The sequence below is a fragment of the Actinia tenebrosa genome, unplaced genomic scaffold (genome assembly GCF_029948245.1).
Source record: "Actinia tenebrosa isolate PJP-AT-01 unplaced genomic scaffold, QUT_ActTen_1.0 PGA_scaffold5__44_contigs__length_20552954, whole genome shotgun sequence".
Classification (NCBI taxonomy): Eukaryota; Metazoa; Cnidaria; class Anthozoa; order Actiniaria; family Actiniidae; genus Actinia; species Actinia tenebrosa.
The window spans coordinates 8,875,446-8,897,953 of NW_028292582.1; the positions used below are offsets into that span (position 1 = coordinate 8,875,446).

The window sequence follows — 22,508 nt, forward strand, 5'->3', positions numbered from 1 at the left end:
CAGATCCAAACCTGAAAACACCCTCTGGGCTGATCTAAGTCAGGGCACGGCTAACTCACAGATCAAACCCTGAAACAACCTCTGGGCTGATCTAAGTCAGGGCACGGCTAACTCACAGATCAAACCCTGAAACAACCTCTGGGCTGATCTAAGTCAGGGCACGGCTAACTCACAGGTAGAACCCTGAAACAACCTCTGGGCTGATCTAAGTCAGTGCATGGCTATAACTCACAGATCAAACCCTGAAACAACCTCTAGGCTGATCTAAGTCAGGGCATGGCTAACTCACAGATAAAACCTTGAAACAACCTCTGGGCTGATCTAAGTGAGGGCATGGCTAACTCACAGATAAAACCTTGAAACAACCTCTGGGCTGATCTAAGTCAGGGCACGGCTAACTCACAGGTAGAACCCCGAAACAACCTCTGGGCTGATCTAAGTCAGTGCATGGCTATAACTCACAGATCAAACCCTGAAACAACCTCTGGGCTGATCTAAGTCAGGGCATGGCTGACTCACAGATAAAACCTTGAAACAACCTCTGGGCTGATCTAAGTCAGGGCATGGCTAACTCACAGATAAAACCTTGAAACAACCTCTGGGCTGATCTAAGTCAGGACATGGCTAACTCACAGATAAAACCTTGAAACAACCTCTGGGCTAATCTAAGTCAGGGCATGATTAACTCACAGATGGAACCCTGAAACAACCTCTGGGCTGATCTAAGTCAGGCCATGGCTAACTCACAGATAGAACCCTGAAACAAACTCTGGACTGATTTAAATCAGGGCATGGCTAACTCACAGATAGAACCCTGAAACAACCTCTGGAATGATTTAAGTCAGGGCATGGCTAACTCACAGATAGAACCCTGAAACAACCTCTGGACTGATTTAAGTCAGGGCATGGCTAACTCACAGATAGAACCCTGAAACAAACTCTGGACTGATTTAAGTCAGGGCATGGCTAACTGAGAGATTTTGAAAGTTTTTTGCAGATATAAATAGTTTACGACTTACAAGAGATAAAGATCGAAGAGTCCGTAGAATGCTCCTGGGTAGATAGTTCCGATAAGGTTGCGTGAGACGTTTCTAGAAAGACATTGAACACTTCATCAGTGTTCATAGATACTCTAGTTTCAAGGAGTCAAACAGCTCGCGCGTTAAAATTAAAATATTTTATGGATATTTATAGCTAATGCTGCGTTCATACCTGTAGCGAACGAATTTTTAACCGCTCAAAATTTGTAAGTTTAGGCCGAATGAAAAATAGCGTGGTACCGCGTAAACATTTCCTGCGGCAAGCCATATGCTTTTAGCACGTTCAGATGGAAAATCCCTAATATCGTATTGATCTGGTTCCATGTAAACAGAACGTACTTTTTATATATCTAAAGAGACGTTTTGGTGTTAATGGTATGTACAGGTCAAATTTTTGAACGGTTAAACGTTCGTCCTGCACCGTGTAAGGGTAACCCAACTTACAGTTGCTGAAGCAAGGTTAGGTCAGTCAACATCCCGGGACCAAGATAGTCTAATTGATTTGCAAAAAGATTTCTGAAAACAAAGATATCCACAATAAAAAAAAACAATGTTTAAACGAGCAAATAAAAATTCGACGAACGAACGGACGGACGGACGAACGAAAGAACGAACGAACGAACGAAGGAAAGAACGAACGAATGGACGGACGGACGGACGGACGGACGGACGGACGGACGGACGGACGGACGGACGGACGGACGGACGCACGGACGCACGGACAGACGGACGCACAGACGGACGGACGGACGAACGAACGAACGAACGAACGAAAGAATGAAAGAATGAACACAAAAATCAAGCATAAGAATCAAGAATTAAGTAAGCCGAAAAATTTGTAAAAGAATACATATGGACAACAATTTTAGCACACAAGTAAATAAAAAAATAAAAATAAATAAGATTGGTAAACATCTGGTCTACACTCCTATTTACTACTTACAGAATATTTGCGTCTTTTGGAATACCAGCAGGAACAGACCTCTTGTTATGACATGCTACGCTCTTATAATTCAGTATCCCGTCCATGTATCCACATGTGCAGTCAGAAGGACAAACTAAAAACAAAAGGAAAAAAAAAGAGATAAATAAACTTAACATTCAATATTAAATAATCCGATTTCCTTAAAAACGTGACTTTCATTATTGGAGCAAAGAGTTGTGATTGAGCTATTCAAAAATCTGTAAAACGACCGATCTATCACCTGAGCAAACCAACCAACCGACCAAACGCCAATCAGCCACCAGCAAGGAAGCTACCAAAAGACCTACCAGCCTACTAACATACCTAAAAAGCAATCCAATACCAACCAACTAACCGACCCACCGACCCACCGACCCACCGATCCACCGATCCACCGACCCACCGACCCACCGACCCACCGACCCACCGACCCACCGACCCACCGACCCACCGACCCACCGACCCACCGACCCACCGACCCACCGACCCACCGACCCACCGACCCACCGACCCACCGACCCACCGACCCACCGACCCACCGACCCACCGACCCACCGACCAATCAATCATCAATCAACCAACCGACCAACTGATCAACTATAAACCTACCAAAAATAAAAAAATATCCAACCAACAAAGCGACTGACCGACCGACCTATTTCCTTTATTGGAGGATCCATAGCTTTTTTTTCTTTGACGAAATGGATTTTTGCTGCATACATTCTTTAGGCCCGTCCACATTTATCCGGATAGTTTTAGAAAATGGTCTTTTTTCTTTGCGGATTGGACTTGAAAACGCAGCGTTTCGAAAATGGGAAACGTGTAGACGGAGTAAAACGATTCTAAAAGGCTACGTTTGGCCCCCATTTATTATTATTTTTATTATTATTAATATTATTATTATTATTTTTTTTTTTTTTTTTGGAAATGAAATAAAAATTTTCCATTTTCAAAAATACCTCGATACTAATGGACGGGGACGTAACCTTTGTATAAAAGGTATGAGGGTATAGGGTATGTAAATTCACTTCAGGACTCTGACGCTCTCTTTAATACAGTGGCCATTTTTCAGAAACATGGTCGATAATAATAATAATAATAATAATAATAATTACATGTTTTACCAGGGTAAGCTCGTCAGCAAACAGCTGTTATCAAGGAGCGCCCTGGGGGCAACAAAAATTATCAACAAAATAATAAGATAATTAAATATATATATACTGTAAAATACTAAAATGTTAGTAAAAATCAATACAATTCATTAAAACATTTAAAAAATATCTTTGAGATTAGACTTAAATAATAATAAAGAATTAATCTCTTTAAGAGAGCTAGGTAGACTATTGTAAATGATAGCTCCAGAATAATAAAACGTTTTCTTGGCTGATTCAGTCCTAACTTTTGGTATGATAATATTTAAACCATTTTGTCTAGTATTATAGCCATGTGAGACATAATTAAAGTAACCATTAAAAATCTCAGGTGCAATGCCATTTAAGCACTTAAAAATAAAAATAAGCTTATGAATTGAACATCTATTTCGAAGACTCTTCCAGCCCAATTTATCTATCACCTTATCATGGTCTAAGCTACAATCCTTTAAAATTATTCGGCCAGCTTTCGTTTGTAAATGATCTAAAGAGACATTAATAGAAGCAGCCAAATTGATATTCCATGTAAAATCACAATAATCTAATTTTGGTAAAACCATAGTGGTATAGATTTTGTTAGCTGCATACGTAGTGAGACTATTTCTCAATCTACTCAGTAAGCCAAGCTGACTTGAAACTTTCTTTATAAGTCTGTGGACATGTTCTTTAAAGGATAGCGATTGGTCTAGGTATACTCCTAAATACTTATAAAAGCTCTTACGTTCAAGAATATCGTTATCTAAATAAACATCAAAGTTTAAATTAGAGTCAATTTGATTAAGTTTCATATGAGTTCCAAATACCACATATTTGGTTTTCTTGGGGTGGATGTAGAGATCATTTAACTTTGACCAATCAGCAAGGTTTTTAAGCTCGTTGTTTAGCTTTTGAGTTAACTGAGCCATGTTTAATAAGCATTTACCTTCAAGAGTACTGTCCATACGATAAAGGAGTGAAAAACACATCAAACAAAGTAAGGGTTTTAGCTTCATTATTGAATCTAAAAAGAAATAAAGAAAAGTCAATGTTATAATAAAACAGAGGCTCGAACTACGTGCTGTCATGTGCTTTTCTTAAATTTATTATGCATCAGTTTTTTCCCCCAATTTTTATCGTCCTTAAAAGGCGTGCACAACTAATGCGCGCAATATTTCAGGCAACGCTGCTAAAGTTTGCAACAACAGCAACATTGCGTGGAACAAATTGCGACGTGTGACATGTCTCGCACAACATCGATTGCCTGCAACATTGCGCGCCATGCAGTGTGTCCGTGACGGTCGTTGACGGATAACTTACAGATTAAACCCTGAAACAACCTCTGTGCTGATCTAAGTCAGGGCATGGCTAACTCACAGATTGAACCCTGAAACAACCTCTGGGCTGATCTAAGTCAGGGCATGGCTAACTAACAGATTGAACCCTGAAACAACCTCTAGGGTGATCTAAGTCAAGCCACTGCTAACTTCGTCGTTTGCGACAAAAGTCAGTTCACAAGAAAAAAAAAAAAAAAAAAAAAAAAAAGGCATAAAAAAACACCACTATATAAATCATAACTTACCTGGACGACAACAAAATCTTGTCTCAATTCAAGTGTTTGCACTGATTGAACGTGATATATTCTAGTTTCGCTCTTTTAAGTCTGTATACTTAAGAAATAAAAGCCATCTGGACGTATTAGTTTTAATTTCAGCTGCAAATAAATCACTTCTTATTTAAAAAATTGGTTATTAGAGTATTAAATTTTACATTTTAAAATCGGTGACGAAAAAATTAGAAGATTAACTTTAACACAGCATGTGGTTACTTTCAGTTTAAATCAACGGCACCAATCTATGACATAAATCTTCGAAGAAATCTTCCAATATGCCACACCAACTATATCTTCTCTTGAAAAAAGTGTCAGCAAAATTTTGCTTACAAATAATTTGTTGCTTTAACGTAAATGAAAGATAAAAATTCCATTTATCGTTAAGTTCAGTTATTACAAAGCTCCAACGTTGTTCTTTTATGCACCTGAAAATAGCCCATGTAATCACTTATTCACTAATTTGAAAAACAAGTTTAAGAAATAGCCGTTCTTTCATCATTGATAGAATACGCTCTGTAGGTCTTCAATTCAATTAATAATTGAAATTGTGTTTGTCAAAAGTGGATAATAATTTTTTGGATAACACCAAGGATTTATGCGTCTATGATAGCGCTATCCACTCTTCATACAACCGGCTGGAGCGGATCCAGTGGGGGGGTAGGGGTTAAATTGGGTGAATTTTCAAATTTCGCAAAATATACGGCAGAATTGGCATAGCTATGACATAATTTTATAACTTTTTTAAATGCTTTAAAAATTGCATTTCCGTGGGTCTCAAATTCGGAAGTTCCTGGGAGATCATGTACGGACCTCAATAATTGCTTCAAAATCACCCCTCTTTTGAAAATCCTGGAGCCTGCAACCGGGTCCAGATGTTTTTTATGGAACCAGGCGAAGTTTTCACGGATAATTAAACAGAGACCAAACTATCTTATAATGATAAAGAGTTTCCGAGGTTTGCTGTATTAGGGGCGAAAATTGATCTCGTTATTAATCTTCTACGATACCACAGCATTGCACAGGTGCGTCGGACAACATTTAAAAAATTCAAGTGAATTTGGTTTTCAGAGTTATTTTATTTTATTTTATTTATACTTTTGAAAGATATTTTACGATTAACAGTCGAATTGAAGAATCTAATAGGGTTGATGATAAGAATAATAATGATCTATCCATCTATTAATAATGATAATTGTTAATAATAAATTAGATTATTATTTATGTACATTTTAATTGATTTAGTTTTAGCTGTCTTAAAAGCAAAAAAAATCTGTCTCATTTAGATACACAAGTTTATAAGTTAAGATTGTCAGGTGTCGCCCTTTAAATATATAGTGGATTATCATTATAGTCATCATTGGCGGATCCAGGGGGGGTCGAGGGGGTCCACGGAACCCCCCTTGAAGGTAATAGAAATATGTTTTATATAAGTTTTAATAAAAAACTATTAGTAGTTTTGCGTTGGGTCGTGTTATTATAGCTTGGTCCATTACTAGATATAACATTAGGTGATTAGAGCCAATTTTTTTGTCAAACATCGACTAAACAAAAGAGAATTACGGTATACACAGTTTAAGAAACGGAACCCCCCTTTGAAAAATCCTGGATCCGCCACTGAGTCATGTATGAATACTTTTAGTGAAATCAATGGAGTACAAGTTAACTTACTTACCATTGTACACTAACTTGTAATAAATGGAATACACATTTTCAAAGTATATAATGCATGCAGTTTTAAGATTTTTGATAGCACACGAACATGCAAATCAGTCAGATCCATTATTCTCGTATTCGTTGGTGTCACCATCTCTTCCCTGAAGCTCAGATGCTGCATCTTCTGGTATTTTACTTATACCTTGATGCTCCTGTCTTCGTTGGTGTCACCATCCCATTCCTGGAGTTCAAATGCTGCATCTTCTGGTATGTTACTTATACCTTGTTGCTCGTTGCTACCAATCAGTCCTGATGCCATTTTGGGCTCTGTACATATTCCTGACACATCTCCGTGTGCATCGCTCACCAACTGGAACACCTCAAGGCAGCATGTGATGTTACATTGTGGCTCTTTCTTCAACTGTATCAAGGTATTCACAAGGGTTGTTATGTAATTCACTGCGAAAGAGAAGATATATTTGACAATTTATATAGTGATTAAAAAAAAAACATTTAGTGTACTAATAGGATAGGATCTTGGACTAGGATCCTTGAATAGGATCTTTGACTAGGATCCTTGCATAGGATCCTTGACTAGGATCCTTGAATAGGATCTTTGACTAGGATCCTTGAATAGGATCTTTGACTAGGATCCTTGCATAGGATTTTTGACTAGGATTCTTGAATAGGATCTTTGACTAGGATTGTTGAATAGGATCTTTGACTAGGATCCTTGCATAGGATCTTGGACTAGGATCCTTGAATAGGATCCTTGACTAGGATCCTTGCATAGGATCTTTGACTAGGATCCTTGCATAGGATCTTTGACTAGGATCCAAGGATAGGATCTTTGACTAGGATCCTTGAATAGGATCTTTGACTAGGATTCTTGAATAGGATCTTTGACTAGGATCCTTGCATAGGATCTTGGACTAGGATCCTTGCATAGGATCTTGGACTAGGATCCTTGCATAGGATCTTTGACTAGGATCCTTGAATAGGATCTTTGACTAGGATCCTTGAATAGGATCTTTGACTAGGATTCTTGAATAGGATCTTTGACTAGGATCCTTGCTTACCTGCAATTATGACAACCACTGCAACATTGGCAGCAACCAACAGAATCGTTATTACAAGAGAGTCGAACTTTCCACTCACACTTGAAGAGTCCTCATCTTCGGGTATCTTCAACAACATCCCAACTGAGAAGTTGACTGACGTTACAAGCAGAGATACTAACTGCAGCCAGTACTCAAAGGTATCTTCAACGGGCTTCCAGAGGGCGAATAAGACAGAGTACAGTCCTGATAAGATAGCGTTTAGACCCAAGCTTAACCGACTTTCTGAGTCCATCAATACCAGCATGGAAGTAAAGAACACTTTTCGTACCAGCTCTAGAATTTCCCAAAACCAACAGCTTGGAGAGTAGTTTTCATAGAGAAATCTTATTGAATTGAACATAACGGTGTTGTTGGGTGACGATGGTGCAATAAGCTTTTGATTTCTTTGGCCGTGTTTCATGATCAAGAAGAGGAGCAATGGAAAGCCAATGCAGTAGCAAATGGATGCTGTACTTAAAGAGCCATATACATCGTGCTTTGATGTGCTACACTTCACCGAATAGTCTCCTTTTAGATAAGAGTTGCAATTCTGATCATCGTGTGAACAAATCTTGTGGCAGGCTGCAGGTAGCATTTGCATCACTTGGGTGCAGGTTGATGGAAACGTAATAAAGAGGATCAAGAACATGAGGCGGTAGGATTTCTCTTTGTAAAGAAAGACCTTCTTCTTCTCGATCGTACTAGAAGCTACTGCCTTCCTTGTATACCATTTCACGAGCCAATTAAAGATGACTCCTGTGAGGATGACAAATACAGTTGAAACAGTAGCGATCAGGAATTGGACGTACGCATCCACCTTAACTGAATTATTGAGACAGTTAAGTGGAACGATTTGCATCAAGTTGAGCTGTGCTATTTTTGCATAGGTCATCATTGTGAGTATCGGAGCAGGCCATTTGATGTATGAAAAAGCTCCAAAAGTGCTGGATGAAACTTGGTAGAACCCAATGACAATTTTCAGCCTTGCTAGAAAAATATCTGCTAATGACCTGGACGAGTTCTTGGACTCTTTCTTTTTCTCCCATAGAACGACTACAATAAGGAGGACCATTGCGAAGAGTGCCACAATTATTTGAGCAACAATCCATGGAAGAGTAGGACATTTTCGACACTTGGCCATACTGGTGAAATATCCAGCATCACAAACAGCGCAAAGTGGTCCAGTGTAACCAGCTTGACAACTAGAGTGAGTTCCACCAAGACAAGATTCTCCATTCGGACAAGCATAGGCGATTGGGATAACACCTTCAAACGACCTCTTCCCAGATTTATCATAGGAATCGTTCAAGTCTTTTTTGAAAGTCTCGTAATCTATCTGAGATTCCTTGGATTTCCAGACCCAATAAAAACCAGCTTCCAAATCCACAGTCTCATTTGAACACACGTAACCTTTGGTGCATATGACACAAGGTCCAAATCGATCAAGACGGTAATAATCTTGCAAGCAGCTGCAAGCACGAAACTTAGCAAATGCTTTAAGGTTTGTACCTGTGACGAATGAAAGAGGTTTAAGTGTTAGTCGTATCGTTCCTGTCATCCAGAAAGGCAACCTTCATGTCATTGTTCAAAACTTCTATTCCCGGCATATCAGGAACCCACTAGTAGGAACAAATGCTGGATGTAGGACCATTCTTAGAATTACCCTTTCTGTGTTGTGCCTAATGTTTTCCCATCTCAACTACGTGTCATTCCCTAGAGCACCATTTCTTTGCTTAACAGTTGCGCATGAGAAGACAACTCAAACAAAGAATCTTATTCTCAAGAGAATGACATGTGGTCTTAAATAGATCTAATCGACTGTTTTCCCAATTTCAGCCCACTTGTCATTCCCTAGAGTATCATTTCTTTGTTAACGGTTGCACTTGAGAAACATGAATGTGGATAAAACTCAAACAAGGAATCTTATTCTCGAGAATGAAATGTGGTCTGAAATGGGTAAACATTACACCCAAGTTACACCATACCTTTTGGACATGATTGACAGTCAGTCTGTGATTTTCCTGGTGCTCTGTCAGGCTTAACGTACGAACCAGGCGGGCATTGTTTACACCCAAGCCCGTATATCTTCTCTCCCGTGTAACCCATCTCGTCTTGATAGAATCCACCTGTGCAATGCATAAGTAATATTTCAAAGCCGACAATGAGGACTGGACGGGATTTCAAGTATAAGCAATTAGTTTAGGAGCTAATCCAATCCGACATTTGAGGCTTTGAAATGACTTCTCATGCTCTTTAATTATTCGACTTGGAGTAACTGGAACAAAATTAATTCAATCCTAGGACTGAATTAATTTTGTTCCAGTTACTCCAGACTAAATGCATTCCTTTCACAGGACTTTACCAGGTTTCAAGTAACATCATGTGACCCAAAAATAGTCCATTGATTGGCTGGTTTATGAGGAAGTATTTTCAAAGTATTTTTTACTGTTAAAGTACAGACCCAATAGCATAGTTCCTTTCCCTTTACGATGTAAAAAGGAAATATATAAAGATGATTATGATATAAAGGAGCTTAAGCATCGACGACGAAAGACACGACGACGACGACCGGAAGGTACTGCGCATGTGCGTACAAGAGGATAGGTCGTCCTGTCTTCGTCACATAAAAAACGTAAATCATTTAACTATTTTACGTGTACGAAGTTATTTTTTTGTCGTAAATTTACGGTAAATCCGAAAATATTTTATAGACTAAATATGAGTACATTTATTGTGTTTTTTTTCGAAATAAATAGTAAATAAAAGGTGATCTCGAAAAGCGCGCAATGCATGATTTTCTGACTTGAAAAAGAATCAATCCCTAACATGGCCGCGTGCCTAGGGTCCTAGACAAAACATTGCCGAGAAGGACGCCATTTTGTTTTGGGTTGGATTTGAATATGTATTCTCTTGACTAGTGCGAAATATTCATGAAAAGAAGTCATGGCTGCACATTTGAAGTCTATAGTAATGTTTCAAGTTATGTACAAGTAAAAGTTTACAAGAAAAGCTTATTTCAAGTAAGTGTTTATCCGATTTTGTCAATTGCGATAGCCAACACAGTTAACCTTACAAAGTTTTTGTTTCGAAAATGATTGCAAAACTTGATAATATGCTCAAATTGCTATTTAGTAGTTTATTTATTTACATTCATATTTTAACAGGAAGCTTCTTCACTTATAAATGTGATTTTCAAGAAGGTCCTGATAAATAAGATATTTTGACAATAATATGCAAAAAGAGAATTTGGAGGTTGAATATCGAAACCAGCTCGTTACTGAAAAGTCAACATCATTATTACTAGTATGTAAAATTGTAAAAGATGAAAAGTTCAAATTATTTAGGTTTACAGGTTTAAAAGAAATTCGATTTAAAATGGTTGATATTAGAACATTGTTTAAGAGTGTCACTCAGATTGTTCCATTCTTTCATGGCTTGAAACTGCATTGTTTGTTTTCCCCAGTTAGTTTTGGGTCGTGGTAAGCGAAACTCGCTTCCATTCCTCGTGCTGTAGCCATGCTCATTGAGCTTATTCAGCTTTAGTAGTAACGTGTATGTACGTATATTAATATTTTTAATAACAATAAACCCTTTTTGATTTAAAAATGTGTTGTATATACGTGCTATTCTTATATGTGTTATGTTCTTGATTATTACCGATCCACACATCTTGTTTTTTTCTGCTTCTCGAGGCGCGCAAAGGTCTATTGGGATTGATTCTTATTCAGCAAAAGCGATTCGCAATCTTATTGGCTAATCGATTTCCGTCAGATCACCTGGTAACGGTTGCGCATGAGAAGACAATCCATCTCAAGCAAGGAATCTTAGTTTCAAGTGAATAACACTTGGTCTGAATAAGGCGAACTTTACACCAAAAGTAAAGATGTCTTTTACTGACCTTATTCGTGGGGTGGCAATGTTTTCCCAATTCAGCGGGACGAACCTACAGGGGATTCATTTTCTTTTGTTTTTACTCTTCGAAAAATTCATGAGTATCCCAAAGGATACGAAAGGAATAACGATGATATCCCGACGAGTTGCAAAACAATAGCTGTTCATTAGCGCAGCGCAGCCGTGACGTCAAAAAACGAAGACGAAGGCGAAATTCGGGCAAACAAACTTACAAGTTTACTTTCAGCAGATAATTTTCACAGCCGATCGCAGTTGATCTTAGTTTACATGGGTTCTTATTGTAACTTTAAGTAAAAATAATAAAATCGGTTCGTATAATCCTCGTAGCGGATAAACAGAATGCAATGTTTGTCCGAATCTTTAAGCTATTTTTAGAGTCAGTGCGCTGCGCTATTTGATAAACATTATCACGCAACGAATATGGTCTATGGTCTTAGCATCTGACAGTTAACGGTTTACCTGGCGAGCAAGCCTTGCAAGTCTGAAATTGGTGGGATTTATAAGTTCCTCGGTCACAGGGTATGCAATCAAATGAGATTCCATGAAGTACTGAAAAATCCTTATTGCAGACATATCCAAGAGAATGGAAAGATAACACCAGGTCTTCGTTAGTCACTTTAATCTTGAAAACTGTATTAAGCTCCAAAATTTGATATCTAAAACAAAACAGAGCAAGATAAAAAACAACAGCAATGACGACGACGACGAAAATGATGATGATGGTGATGATGAGGAAGTTGATGATGATGATGAGGAGGAAGAAGAAGATGATGATGATGATGAGGAAGGTGATGATGATGATGAAAAATGATGATGATAATGGTGGTTGGTAATAATAATAATAATAACAAAAGAACGAACGAATAACTCTACTTTGATATATGAGGATAATAATGGCAGTAATAGGATGGAAATATAATAATATCAATGCATGAGAACACTATTAAAGATAATATTATTGATAACAATGATAACTATGATCATAATGATGATGATAATAAGAGCAGTAGTAGTAGTAATGATGATGGTGATGATGATGATAGTGATGATGATGATGGTGAGGATGATAGTGATGATGACGATGGATGATGATAGTGATGATGATGATGATGGATGATGATGGATGATGATGATGATAGTGATGATGATGATGGTGATGATGAGGAGGATGATGAGGATGATGAGGATGATGGTAGTAATGATGATGGTGATGATGATGGCTGATGGTAATGATAGTGATGATGATGATGGTCATGATTGTGATGTTGATGGACGATGCCGATGATGATAGTGATGATGATGATGATGATAGTGATGATGATGATGGTGATGATGGATGATGCCGATGTCGATGATGATAGTGATGATGATGATGATGATGATGACGATGATGATGATGGTCATGATGATGGATGATGATGATTATGATGATAGTGATGGTGACGACTATGATGAGTAATGATGATGATGGTGATGATGATGATGGTGATGATGATGGAAGACGATGAAGGAAGATGATGGATGATGAAGGTGATGATGATGGTGATGATAATGATAATGATAATAACAAATTTTACTTGTGATAAAATAATCATAATAATAGAAAATAGAACTTAAATGTGACGTGAAAGGGTTTTTATGATCAATAATATATATACTTATTCCATACATCACGTAAGTGCCTAAAACCTGGATGGGCCATATATCGAGTGGCACAGTGATCTGTGTGTTCAGTAAGTTCCTGTGAAAAGAGAATGATGTCGTTCCAATTAAAGTGCCTATAACGCATAACTCGATATTTTCAAGATTGATTTTACACGAAGTGAATAGTTGAATGGTCAATATTTTTATATGATTTGAGTGATGCATCTTGAAGATATCAAGGTTTATACTTCCAATATACTAATGCGTGCGATGTCATCATAGGCATAATTAAATATACAAAACGTTTCTGGGTCAATAAGACATTCTGTTTAAAACATATCTTTGTCTTACTCAGGGTTTAAAGAAAGTTTGCTGCAAATTTGTTTTCTTAAGATAATCACCTCAATTTAAAAATTATTACAAATAAACTCAAATTCCAATAAATATTCCAAGCATTATGGGTAGATGTTACGCCACAAAATGTAATAACTCGCACAAAATGTAATACTGACACAAAATGTAATACAAACTGACACAAAAATACTGACACAAAATGTAATAACATTTGACACAAAATGTAATAAAGTTGCTAACACAAAATGAAATAAAATTTGACACAAAATGTAATAACCTTATTAACGCAAAATGTAATAAATTTTGACACAAAATGTAATAAAGAAACAAATTTAAAAATTTTAATAAAAAATCATAGTATATGTCAACTATGACGTCCAATAATCATAAAAATAAACTGCAATAATAGATAACAGCAATGAATAAGCATTATAAGTTCCTTTTGTCAAGAAAAACTACGCACATGCTTTTGGAATATAGCTAGTTTGTTGCTACTTTTGGATTTAGCAACCATCAATCAATTAAGCATGCAAGCAAGCATGCAAGCAAGCAAGCAAGCAAGCAAGCAAGCAAGCAAGCAAGCAAGCAAGCAAGCAAGCAAGCAAGCAAGCAAGCAAGCAAGCTACCATCAAGTGAGTAAGTGAGTAAGTGAGTGAGTGAGTGAGGGAGTGAGGGAGTAAGTAAGTAGGTAAGTAAGTAGGTAAGTTGGTAAGTAATTATTACATTTTGTGTCAAATTTTATTACATTTTGTGTTAGCAACTTTATTACATTTTGTGTCAAATGTTATTACATTTTGTGTCAGTTTTACATTTTGCGTCAGTTTGTATTACATTTTGTGTCAGTATTACATTTTGTGCGAGTTATTACATTTTGTGGCGTAACCGTAGATACATTTTGCAATTTACCGCTTGGTAACTATTGTTAGATATTTTACCAGTTAGTTTCACCTCCTTTGAGCATCCTCAAGCTTCAGTTTGTATCAGAAGCTTGTTTGACACAAATTGTTTCCCATGATCCTTAACAGGGATCTAAGCTTTATAAGTTTAGTTTCATTGACTGACGTTTATTAAAATAAGTATGTAAATATGATTAACTAGCAATAGAGGCTTTGCACCATCACGTGATGGCAGCCATGACAGGAGTAACAGCAATGGAGTCTTTTCCCCTGGGAAACTGAATTCTTTCTAATGTAAATCAGACTAGACCAGATTTAATTGTTCCTGCCCTCCTGTCATGGCTGCCATCACGTGATGGTGCAAAGCCTCTATTGTTCTTACAGTAGTTTAAGTTTTGGTAGTGACAAAAATGCTTCTTCTTCGATCACTTTAATTGGGTTTCTAGAAAGTGTGCTGAAACGAATCAATGTTTGTGTCAATATCAATTTGACCTTAGCCTAAACTACCACAATCCTTATTTCCAAATGTCTATTCACATTCAAATGTTAAGAAATTCTTCCAGAATACCAAGACAATAGTGAATATTAGTACAACAAAAAAAGTTACCGAAAGGGATTCTGCAAGTATAGGTATAAAAACGTCTATTGAATTTGTACTCGTCGTTGAAGTGACAAAAAACTTAGATTGAAATCGTCTCTTTAAACCAACTTAATATCAGTAATAATTCAGATAAAGTATGTTTCTATGTATACACATATTTCAAAAAACGTTGTCATCGCCAAAGGCGATAGGTGATAGGTCATTCTGAGACAGAAATGGTTTCGTCGACTACAAACAACATTTCCAAAATCAGAAACACAAATCATTCCAGCTATTTTTGAATCTTGGAATGACCTATCTCCTATTGCTTTTCGCCTATCACCTTTTGAATTATTTTGAATTGTTGTATACACTTATTTCAATAAAGTTAGTCACCTGAAAAGCTACAAAGCTCAGACCGACAAGGATTATGGGTAGATACATTTTACATGTTTCATCCGCTTGATAGCTGTTGATGGACTTGCACATCTTTTACCAGTTACAAGTTAAACTCCTCTGAGCATCCTCAACTGCTGCAGTTTGTGTCAAAAGCTTTACTTGTTGGATATAAAATATTTCCCCATGATTCTCAGCGATCACAGCTTTCTAGGTTTTTGGTGACTAACTTTATTGAAATAAGTATATTTGATTTTCTCACAGGGTACTTAGATTAAAAGCTCCATAGAATGCATTGTTTACAATTCTTTCAAGGTGGTTGTTATCTAACAAACTAGAAAAGTGAAAAGTACTTTAATTATGACCATTAAATACTTTGTTATTGTATTTTAAGTTGACGTTTATAATAATACTTACAGAAAGGCTAGAGGTGCACTTTGTTTGAGCTTCAAAAATGGTATTGATTTCAGCTTGTTTCCAGCGAAAAAACTTTAAAAATAAATGAATACATGAACGAAAGAACGAACGAACGAACGAACGAACGAACGAACGAACGAACGAACGAACGCGCGAGCGAGCGAGCGAGCGAACGAACGAAAGGGGGGAAAAGGATAAATGCTTTATTTCTGCGTCTTCTCTTTATGCTGCCACTAGCATAAAGCCCCGTTTACACTGTCGATTTTTGCGGCGATTTATGCGGCGATTTTTGTGGAGATTTTCGGAAATATGAAATCTTTTGTCTCATCCTTCAAAAGAGACATTCGTCTAGGAAAACCTTGGTATCCTGGAAAAACTTTACAAGAAATTCTTTACCATTATTTATTATGGACAAAATTGCAAAAAATCGCAGCACAAATCGCTGCAAAAATCGCTAGTGTAAACGGGGCTTAAGAAAACCAATACTCACAAGTTCAAGATGGGATTCTGGTCAGAAAACTCAGGAATGCTTGTAAACTGATTATCCTGCAGAACACTTTAGTCAAAGAAAGAAGTTATAAGCCAATGAATATTTTATTTATTTCTGGGCTACGGGATTGGCTGCAAACAACTGTCACAACGGTGCTGTAAACTATCATCAACTGTGTCATTCTTTTGAGAATAAGATTCTTGGTTTGTGTTGTATAATGATCCATATTCATGTGCACTCTTCTCATGCACGACCGTTAAACAAAGAAATAATACTCAAGGGAATGACGAGTGGTCTGAAATTGGAAAACATTACACTCAATCTAAAACCAGGTGATCTCGGGGAAAGCGTGGGATTGTTGAAGTTGATCAGAGTGTCCTAGTTTCAGTGCTTTCTCGCCGAACAAAGAAAGAGCCGGTATCATTTCACGATAATTACATCAATGAATCGAAACCACAATGCTATATTTGACCCAAAGGTAGTCTTTACAATTATATGTAAAACTTTAATTGCATTGCTAGTCCATAACGTAGCTAGGAAAGCAACTATTCAGAGTTACTTTCTCTGACTGCAACCGCCATGTCCTCCCCCCCCCCCCCCCCCCCCCAAATATTATACGCTAATTAGATTCAATGGACCAAATGATCAGAACCCTTCCGCGCGATGATTGGCTGCTTTTTGATGGGCTGTCAAAACGAGTTACTCACAGAGTTTGCAGGTGCTTAAATTGGTTCAGGAACCCATGGGGTAATGCTGACAGAAGATTTCTTCCGAACGACCTTAATTAAAAAAATGCCATTGAAAGGAAAATAAGGTAGGACTTCTCGACAGTTTTCATTACTCCGGTCTCCACAGTCTCCTTCTACTTTTTAGGGGCGAGAGGAATGATTTGTTAAAGGTAAAATGCCGGAGACGCACTAAAATCTAAAGTGTCCCTCTTCGTTGTCATTTTATTATTTCTTTTAATACGAGATAGGGATATATGGGTGAGTTGAGTTTTCAGATGCTCCAAAATCAAAATAGTTTTGACTTACATAAGATTCAGTTCACTGCTGCTGTCGTTGAGCGCGTTGTTTTCGATGTGCGATATTTGGTTATTTCCAAGCAAACTGAAAAGAAAATGGCAGCGTCATTAATTTTTGAGCCCAAGTTATTCATGGCAGTTAAAACCCATTCACGCCCTATTTCTATTGTTTGATACTCGCAGGGGGAAAGAGGGGCTGAATTTAAAACCCGGGACAGGTTTTCCATCGAAATTCAAACCCTACATCAAACATCATAGAAAGAGGGCATGGTTTGTTTGTAAACCAGTTACCGCCGTTTACATTACTACGCGGCCACCCCAGACACAAATCGCGTCGTGTAGTTTGCAATAGACTGCCGTCAATCAAACACCTCATTCTACTTGGATGTATACTCAAACTCTTTGCAATCGCTTTCGGTACTTTCCTTCGTGATATCTGACTGAGAAAGTTTGATAGAAAAGCCAACTCACTGATCCAAACGTGTATAAATGGCCTCAACATGAATGATCGACGGCAGTCTATTGCAAACTACACGACTCGATTTGTGTCTGGGGTGGCCGCGTAGTAATGCAAACGACGGTAAAACACACGTGCTCGGGTTTGCATTGAAATTCAAACATTACACAAAGACAAATACACAAGAGACCATTTGTGTCTTTTGTGTAATGAGTGTTCTGGTTGAGTGATAGCAGCTATTACTCACTAAATACCTAGCATTTGTTAGCATCACCTTTGTTTTTATTCCATGGTTTTACTGCACTCGCTCTAGGCGACTTCCACAATAACATTTTCGTCTCACCGACAACGCATCGAAAAACACCGTTTTCACAGTCCACACTAATACGATAGGCCTCCGTTTTCAAATGTCTCCACTCTAGAGAGCGTTTTCAAATGCCTTCGTTGAAGTATTGCTGAGTCGCACTAGTGACGTAATTTCGTCTCGTGCGAAATGTTCATCAGCTGAATCGCTGTTTTCAATAGAATTCTTTTTGGTTGACAGCACATGATGGTCAGTGTATAACCACCATTTGGAGCAGATAATGAGATTCAAATATCAGCTGAGTGAAAGCCGGCAATAGACGCGCGAAAACGTATTTGTTTGGACGGGGCTTTAGCTTACATTTGTTGCAATTGCAGTCCGGCGAATGGTTCTGCTTTGACGATCTTAAGGTTGTTTCCAGATAGATCTCTGAAAAGAGCAAATATTACTTTGTAATAATAGTTTTCATTATTAAGGTATTGATGGTTTTCAACCATTCCCAAGAGAATTAAATAACAAAAGACATGGCGGCCATGTTGGAGGATATAACAAAAGAATTCATTAACAATTCTTTTGTTAAGTTCCTCCAACATGGCCGTCGTGAAAACCATCAATTCAAGTATAGATCGGCTCATTTGGCAGTATTTTTTCCTCGTAAAGAAAATCAAAAAAACTTAAAAGAAACACTCAAATGTGGCCTGGAATTAGCCGTTCCAGTGTTAAGAAAAAAACTGGGACAAATTTGCATTGCAGTCACTGTGGGGCTATTTTAGGGCACATATTCCCAAAACGCTTTCTATTTTGCCCTATAAAGGCCGGTTTAGACGGTACGATTTTTGCCTACAATTATCGTATACAACACGCTCGCGCCATCTTACAACTCGAGTCGTAGCGTGTAAATAAAGCTTACAACTCGCCTACGACAGACGCGAGCGTGTTGCATACGATAGTTGTAGGCGAAAATCGTACCGTCTAAACCAGCCTTAAGAAAGACCTAAAATTCACTGCAATGCCAACTCAGACCAGTTTTTTTTTTTCACCCACAGAATGGCAAATGGAAAAACATTTATTTCACTGTCTCACTGGAGTAATGTTTTCCCATGCCATGTGCGATTCCTCTCACTCACGTTTGCATATCCTGAATATTTCTGTTACTTACAGTATTCCTAAGTACTTCATATTCGTAAAGATACCCGCGCTGAGGTGACTTATTTGATTTCTTGCAAGGTATCTTAAAACAAGAGTAGAATTTCAAAGTTTATAAACAAACGACTAGCGAGTATAAAACAAGATAATAATTGTCCAAGGTGTTAGAAAAGCTCTCTATCGATCATCGCAATATCAATGCCGTTCTCATTTCGATGCACAGGCACGGTTACCTAGCTTCTCGGCACGAGCGTAATGTTTTCCCAATTCATACCTCAGTACCACGTGTCATTCCCTTGAAAATACGATTTTTTTGTTTGAGTTGTATCCATATTCATGTGCTTGTCTTGTCATGCACAACCGTTAAACAAACAAAGTGAAGTCTTCTCATGTGCAACCGTTTAACATAGAAATAATGCACAAGGGAATGACACGTGGTCTGAAATGGGGAAACATTACGTTCGATCCGAGGAGGTCTATTACAAGAAGGCACAGGGAACTGTAAAGCATTACTATTCGCTTGAGTGACCATGAGACAATCCTCGGCTCTGGTGCAATGTTTTCCCATTTCACCACGTGTCATTCCCTTGTGTATTATTTCTATGTTAAACGGTTGCACATGAGAAGACTTCTCTTTGTTGTTAACGGTTGTAATTCTCTCGAGAATAAGATATAATATTGAAGTAACAATGTATTTAGGCGCCTTCTTGTACAGCCAAAAAAAAGAAATACTCTAGGGAATGACATGTGGTCTGAAATGGAAAAACAAGGGATTAGGTGTATGCTAAATAAAAGCTAGTAAGTACTTACATCTGGTTTATATACTTCATTGGTGAAAATATTCCTGGGAGTAATACGCTGATACGATTGTCGGAGATGTTCCTAAAATAAAACAACGCAATTGAATATTTTCATTGAAAATATTCATGAATAAATAGTGAGGGCCCGAGCCAATCCAATTTCAGAAATCATGTCACATGAATATCATGTAAACCCTATACAAAATTTACAATGAATATGCTAATTGAATACAACCATTAGTGGATGTATACTGTTCTGACACGGCCGCTGATGTTGTAATCATAGCTTAATTTGTATTTCTTGCTATCCATTCAACCTCAACAAACTTTGGCTGTTTAAATTAGGAATTATTTGGTTTTTGTCGTTCAAAGTGCAAATGAATTTAAAATTGTTGTAACCTGAATATACGCAAGACACTCACGTGCTTTATTAGCGCGGGAACTTGAAAACACCGTTGTCGTTAAGCAATTTGAATTAGCCATTCCGAGGTTGAGAAAAACTGGGGCGAGTTGGCGGCATTGTAGTGCATTGTGGGACTGATTTAAGGGACAAAATAGACGTCATCTTGGAAATATGTAATCTAATGCACTGCAATTTCAACTCGTCCCAATTTTTCTCAACCTCGGAATGGCTAATAGTATGTATGCACTTTGAAGGAAATGTTGTCGAGGATGGTGAATTTACATAACAAGCAAAGAAACTAGATACAAATACATACAGATAGTACTTCTACTAGTTACTTACAGCATAGTTAAGCTATACAATCCTTTAAATGAATCAGGATAAAGAACCTCGATCTCATTATAAATTAAACTCCTTTAAAGAGACAGGAAAAAGTAAACAAATCAGTTATTTCTCAAGTAAAAACCCACGTTCAGATAGTAATACATTGGTGCTAATTAACTGAACGAAAGAAAATGTGCAATGGAGTCTGGTCTTATTCTTTCAGGCCCCGTCCACAAGTATCCGGAAATTTTTGTATCCACACACAGCGTGTTCGAATCGTTTTCACCGTCCACGCGTGTCCGTTTTCGTAGAATTTGCGGATACGGTCACAAAAATTTGAGGACACTTGTGGACGCAACCCGTATCCGTAAAAAAAATTTGCGGATACAAAATTTGCGGATACAAAAATTTCCGGATACGTGTGGACGGGGCCTCAGGCTGACAGCACATGATGGTCAGTGTTTGGACAGCATTTGGAACAGTTATCAATAAGATTAATAGATTATTGAAGATTTGATGTGTTTTTCTTTAAGCATATTTTTCTCGGAAAAACCTTTTCGAGCTCCAGTCGGCAAATACACCTTAATACCAACAATATTCATATGAAAGCCAGCATCAAACTGTCTAATTTGTCCAGTAATAAATAAAAAGTCATTTGTGGATTTTTATAAGTATTAGTTTTTTAAACTCACAGCGTTATCAGATTTGTGCAGTCATTGAAAGTTCCTCCTTTTATTTCTTTAACTTTGTTTTCGGCGATTTTTCTTAATAAGTCAAAAGAATTGAAAATATTTCATTAGAGCGAAGAAATTTAACCAGTCAACGTGTAATAGTCAAATAGACACAAAAGAAAACAATGGAATTAGGGTCTACTAAAGTGTATGAGTCTAATATCTACTTCACGGGTTTAATGACTTCACTCTACAGTAAGTGCCTATGACGCTCAACTCAACATTTTCAGTATTGATTCCACATGAATAGTGGAATGGTAAACTCTTTATATGATTTGAGTGATGCATCTTGAGATATCAAGGTTTATACTTCCAATATGCTAATGAGTGTGATGTCATTATAGGCCTGTGCCATCTTATGCATGTATCGAAGCGAGACGAACGGTGGGCTTGCAATGATAGAGACCATGAACAATTATTCACGTATCTCTATCATTGCAAGCTCAAAGTTCGTCTCGCTTCGATGCAAAGGCACGGCTACCTTTCAAGATGGCGGAAGGAACTGTGAAAAGGACTGTAGATAGTCAAAGAAATGATAAAGGAATAACACGTGGTATGAAATGGGAGAATGTCACGCCCATGTTAAAGAGGTATACTAACATGCAGATATTTGGTATCTACTTACAAGGTATACAAGCTAATTAGTCCTTTAAATGACTCTTCAGAGATATCGATGATTTCGTTTTTTGTCAACTCTCTAAACCAAAATTGTAATATGATTATAACAGCAATAATGCTAATCATGATCTCAATCATTACTGTATCATCATCATCATCGCATCATCATCATCACAATCATCATCATCATCACCACCATCATCATCATCATCGCATCATCATCTGATCACCATCGTCATCACCATCGTCATCGTCATCATCATCATCATCATCAACATCATCATTATCATCACCATCATTGCATCATCATCACCATCATCATCATCAACATCATCGCATCATCATCATATTAATCATGTATCATGATATAGTACTGTATAATCATTATCATCATCAACATTGCATTACCGTCACCACCGTTATCATCATCATCATCACAATCAGTATAGTCACCATCATCATCATCATCCCCATCATCATCATCATCATCACCACAATCAGTATCATCACTATCAT

The 22,508-nt window shown here is 37.5% G+C and overlaps 2 protein-coding genes across 2 annotated transcripts; both read right to left on the bottom strand.

Moving 5' to 3' along the window:
• Positions 1-1,015: 1,015 nt before the first annotated feature.
• On the bottom strand, positions 1,016-4,151 carry LOC116296451 (leucine-rich repeat-containing protein 3B-like). Its single transcript, XM_089038037.1, has 4 exons — positions 4,078-4,151; positions 1,984-2,098; positions 1,485-1,556; positions 1,016-1,091 (listed from the first exon to the last, which is right to left on the bottom strand). The coding sequence occupies exons 1-4, from the start codon at positions 4,145-4,147 to the stop codon at positions 1,016-1,018; spliced, it is 333 nt and encodes a 110-aa protein (XP_088894163.1). The 5' UTR covers positions 4,148-4,151.
• A 1,856-nt stretch (positions 4,152-6,007) lies between these two features.
• LOC116296452 (uncharacterized) lies at positions 6,008-20,727 on the bottom strand. Its single transcript, XM_089038038.1, has 14 exons — positions 20,662-20,727; positions 19,927-19,998; positions 19,130-19,201; positions 18,331-18,399; positions 17,220-17,294; positions 16,186-16,251; positions 15,696-15,767; positions 15,541-15,612; positions 14,685-14,756; positions 13,078-13,149; positions 11,868-12,064; positions 9,482-9,622; positions 7,476-9,005; positions 6,008-6,855 (listed from the first exon to the last, which is right to left on the bottom strand). Exons 1-14 carry the CDS (start codon positions 20,664-20,666, stop codon positions 6,593-6,595), a joined length of 2,778 nt encoding a protein of 925 aa, XP_088894164.1. The 5' UTR covers positions 20,667-20,727; the 3' UTR covers positions 6,008-6,592.
• Between the last annotated feature and the right edge of the window lie 1,781 nt (positions 20,728-22,508).

Coding starts and splice junctions, on each gene's coding strand:
- LOC116296451 (XM_089038037.1), bottom strand. CDS start 4,147: ATGAAGCTAAAACCCTTACTTTGTTTGATGTGTTTTTCACTCCTTTAT. Junction 2,099..4,077: donor TATGGACAGTACTCTTGAAG/GTAAATGCTTAT, acceptor TTTTGTTTTTAG/TTTGTCCTTCTGACTGCACA. Junction 1,092..1,484: donor CTAACCTTGCTTCAGCAACT/GTAAGTTGGGTT, acceptor ATGTCTTTCTAG/AAACGTCTCACGCAACCTTA.
- LOC116296452 (XM_089038038.1), bottom strand. Junction 19,202..19,926: donor ATGAAGTATATAAACCAGAT/GTAAGTACTTAC, acceptor TCTTGTTTTAAG/ATACCTTGCAAGAAATCAAA. Junction 15,613..15,695: donor AGTGCACCTCTAGCCTTTCT/GTAAGTATTATT, acceptor TCACTTTTCTAG/TTTGTTAGATAACAACCACC.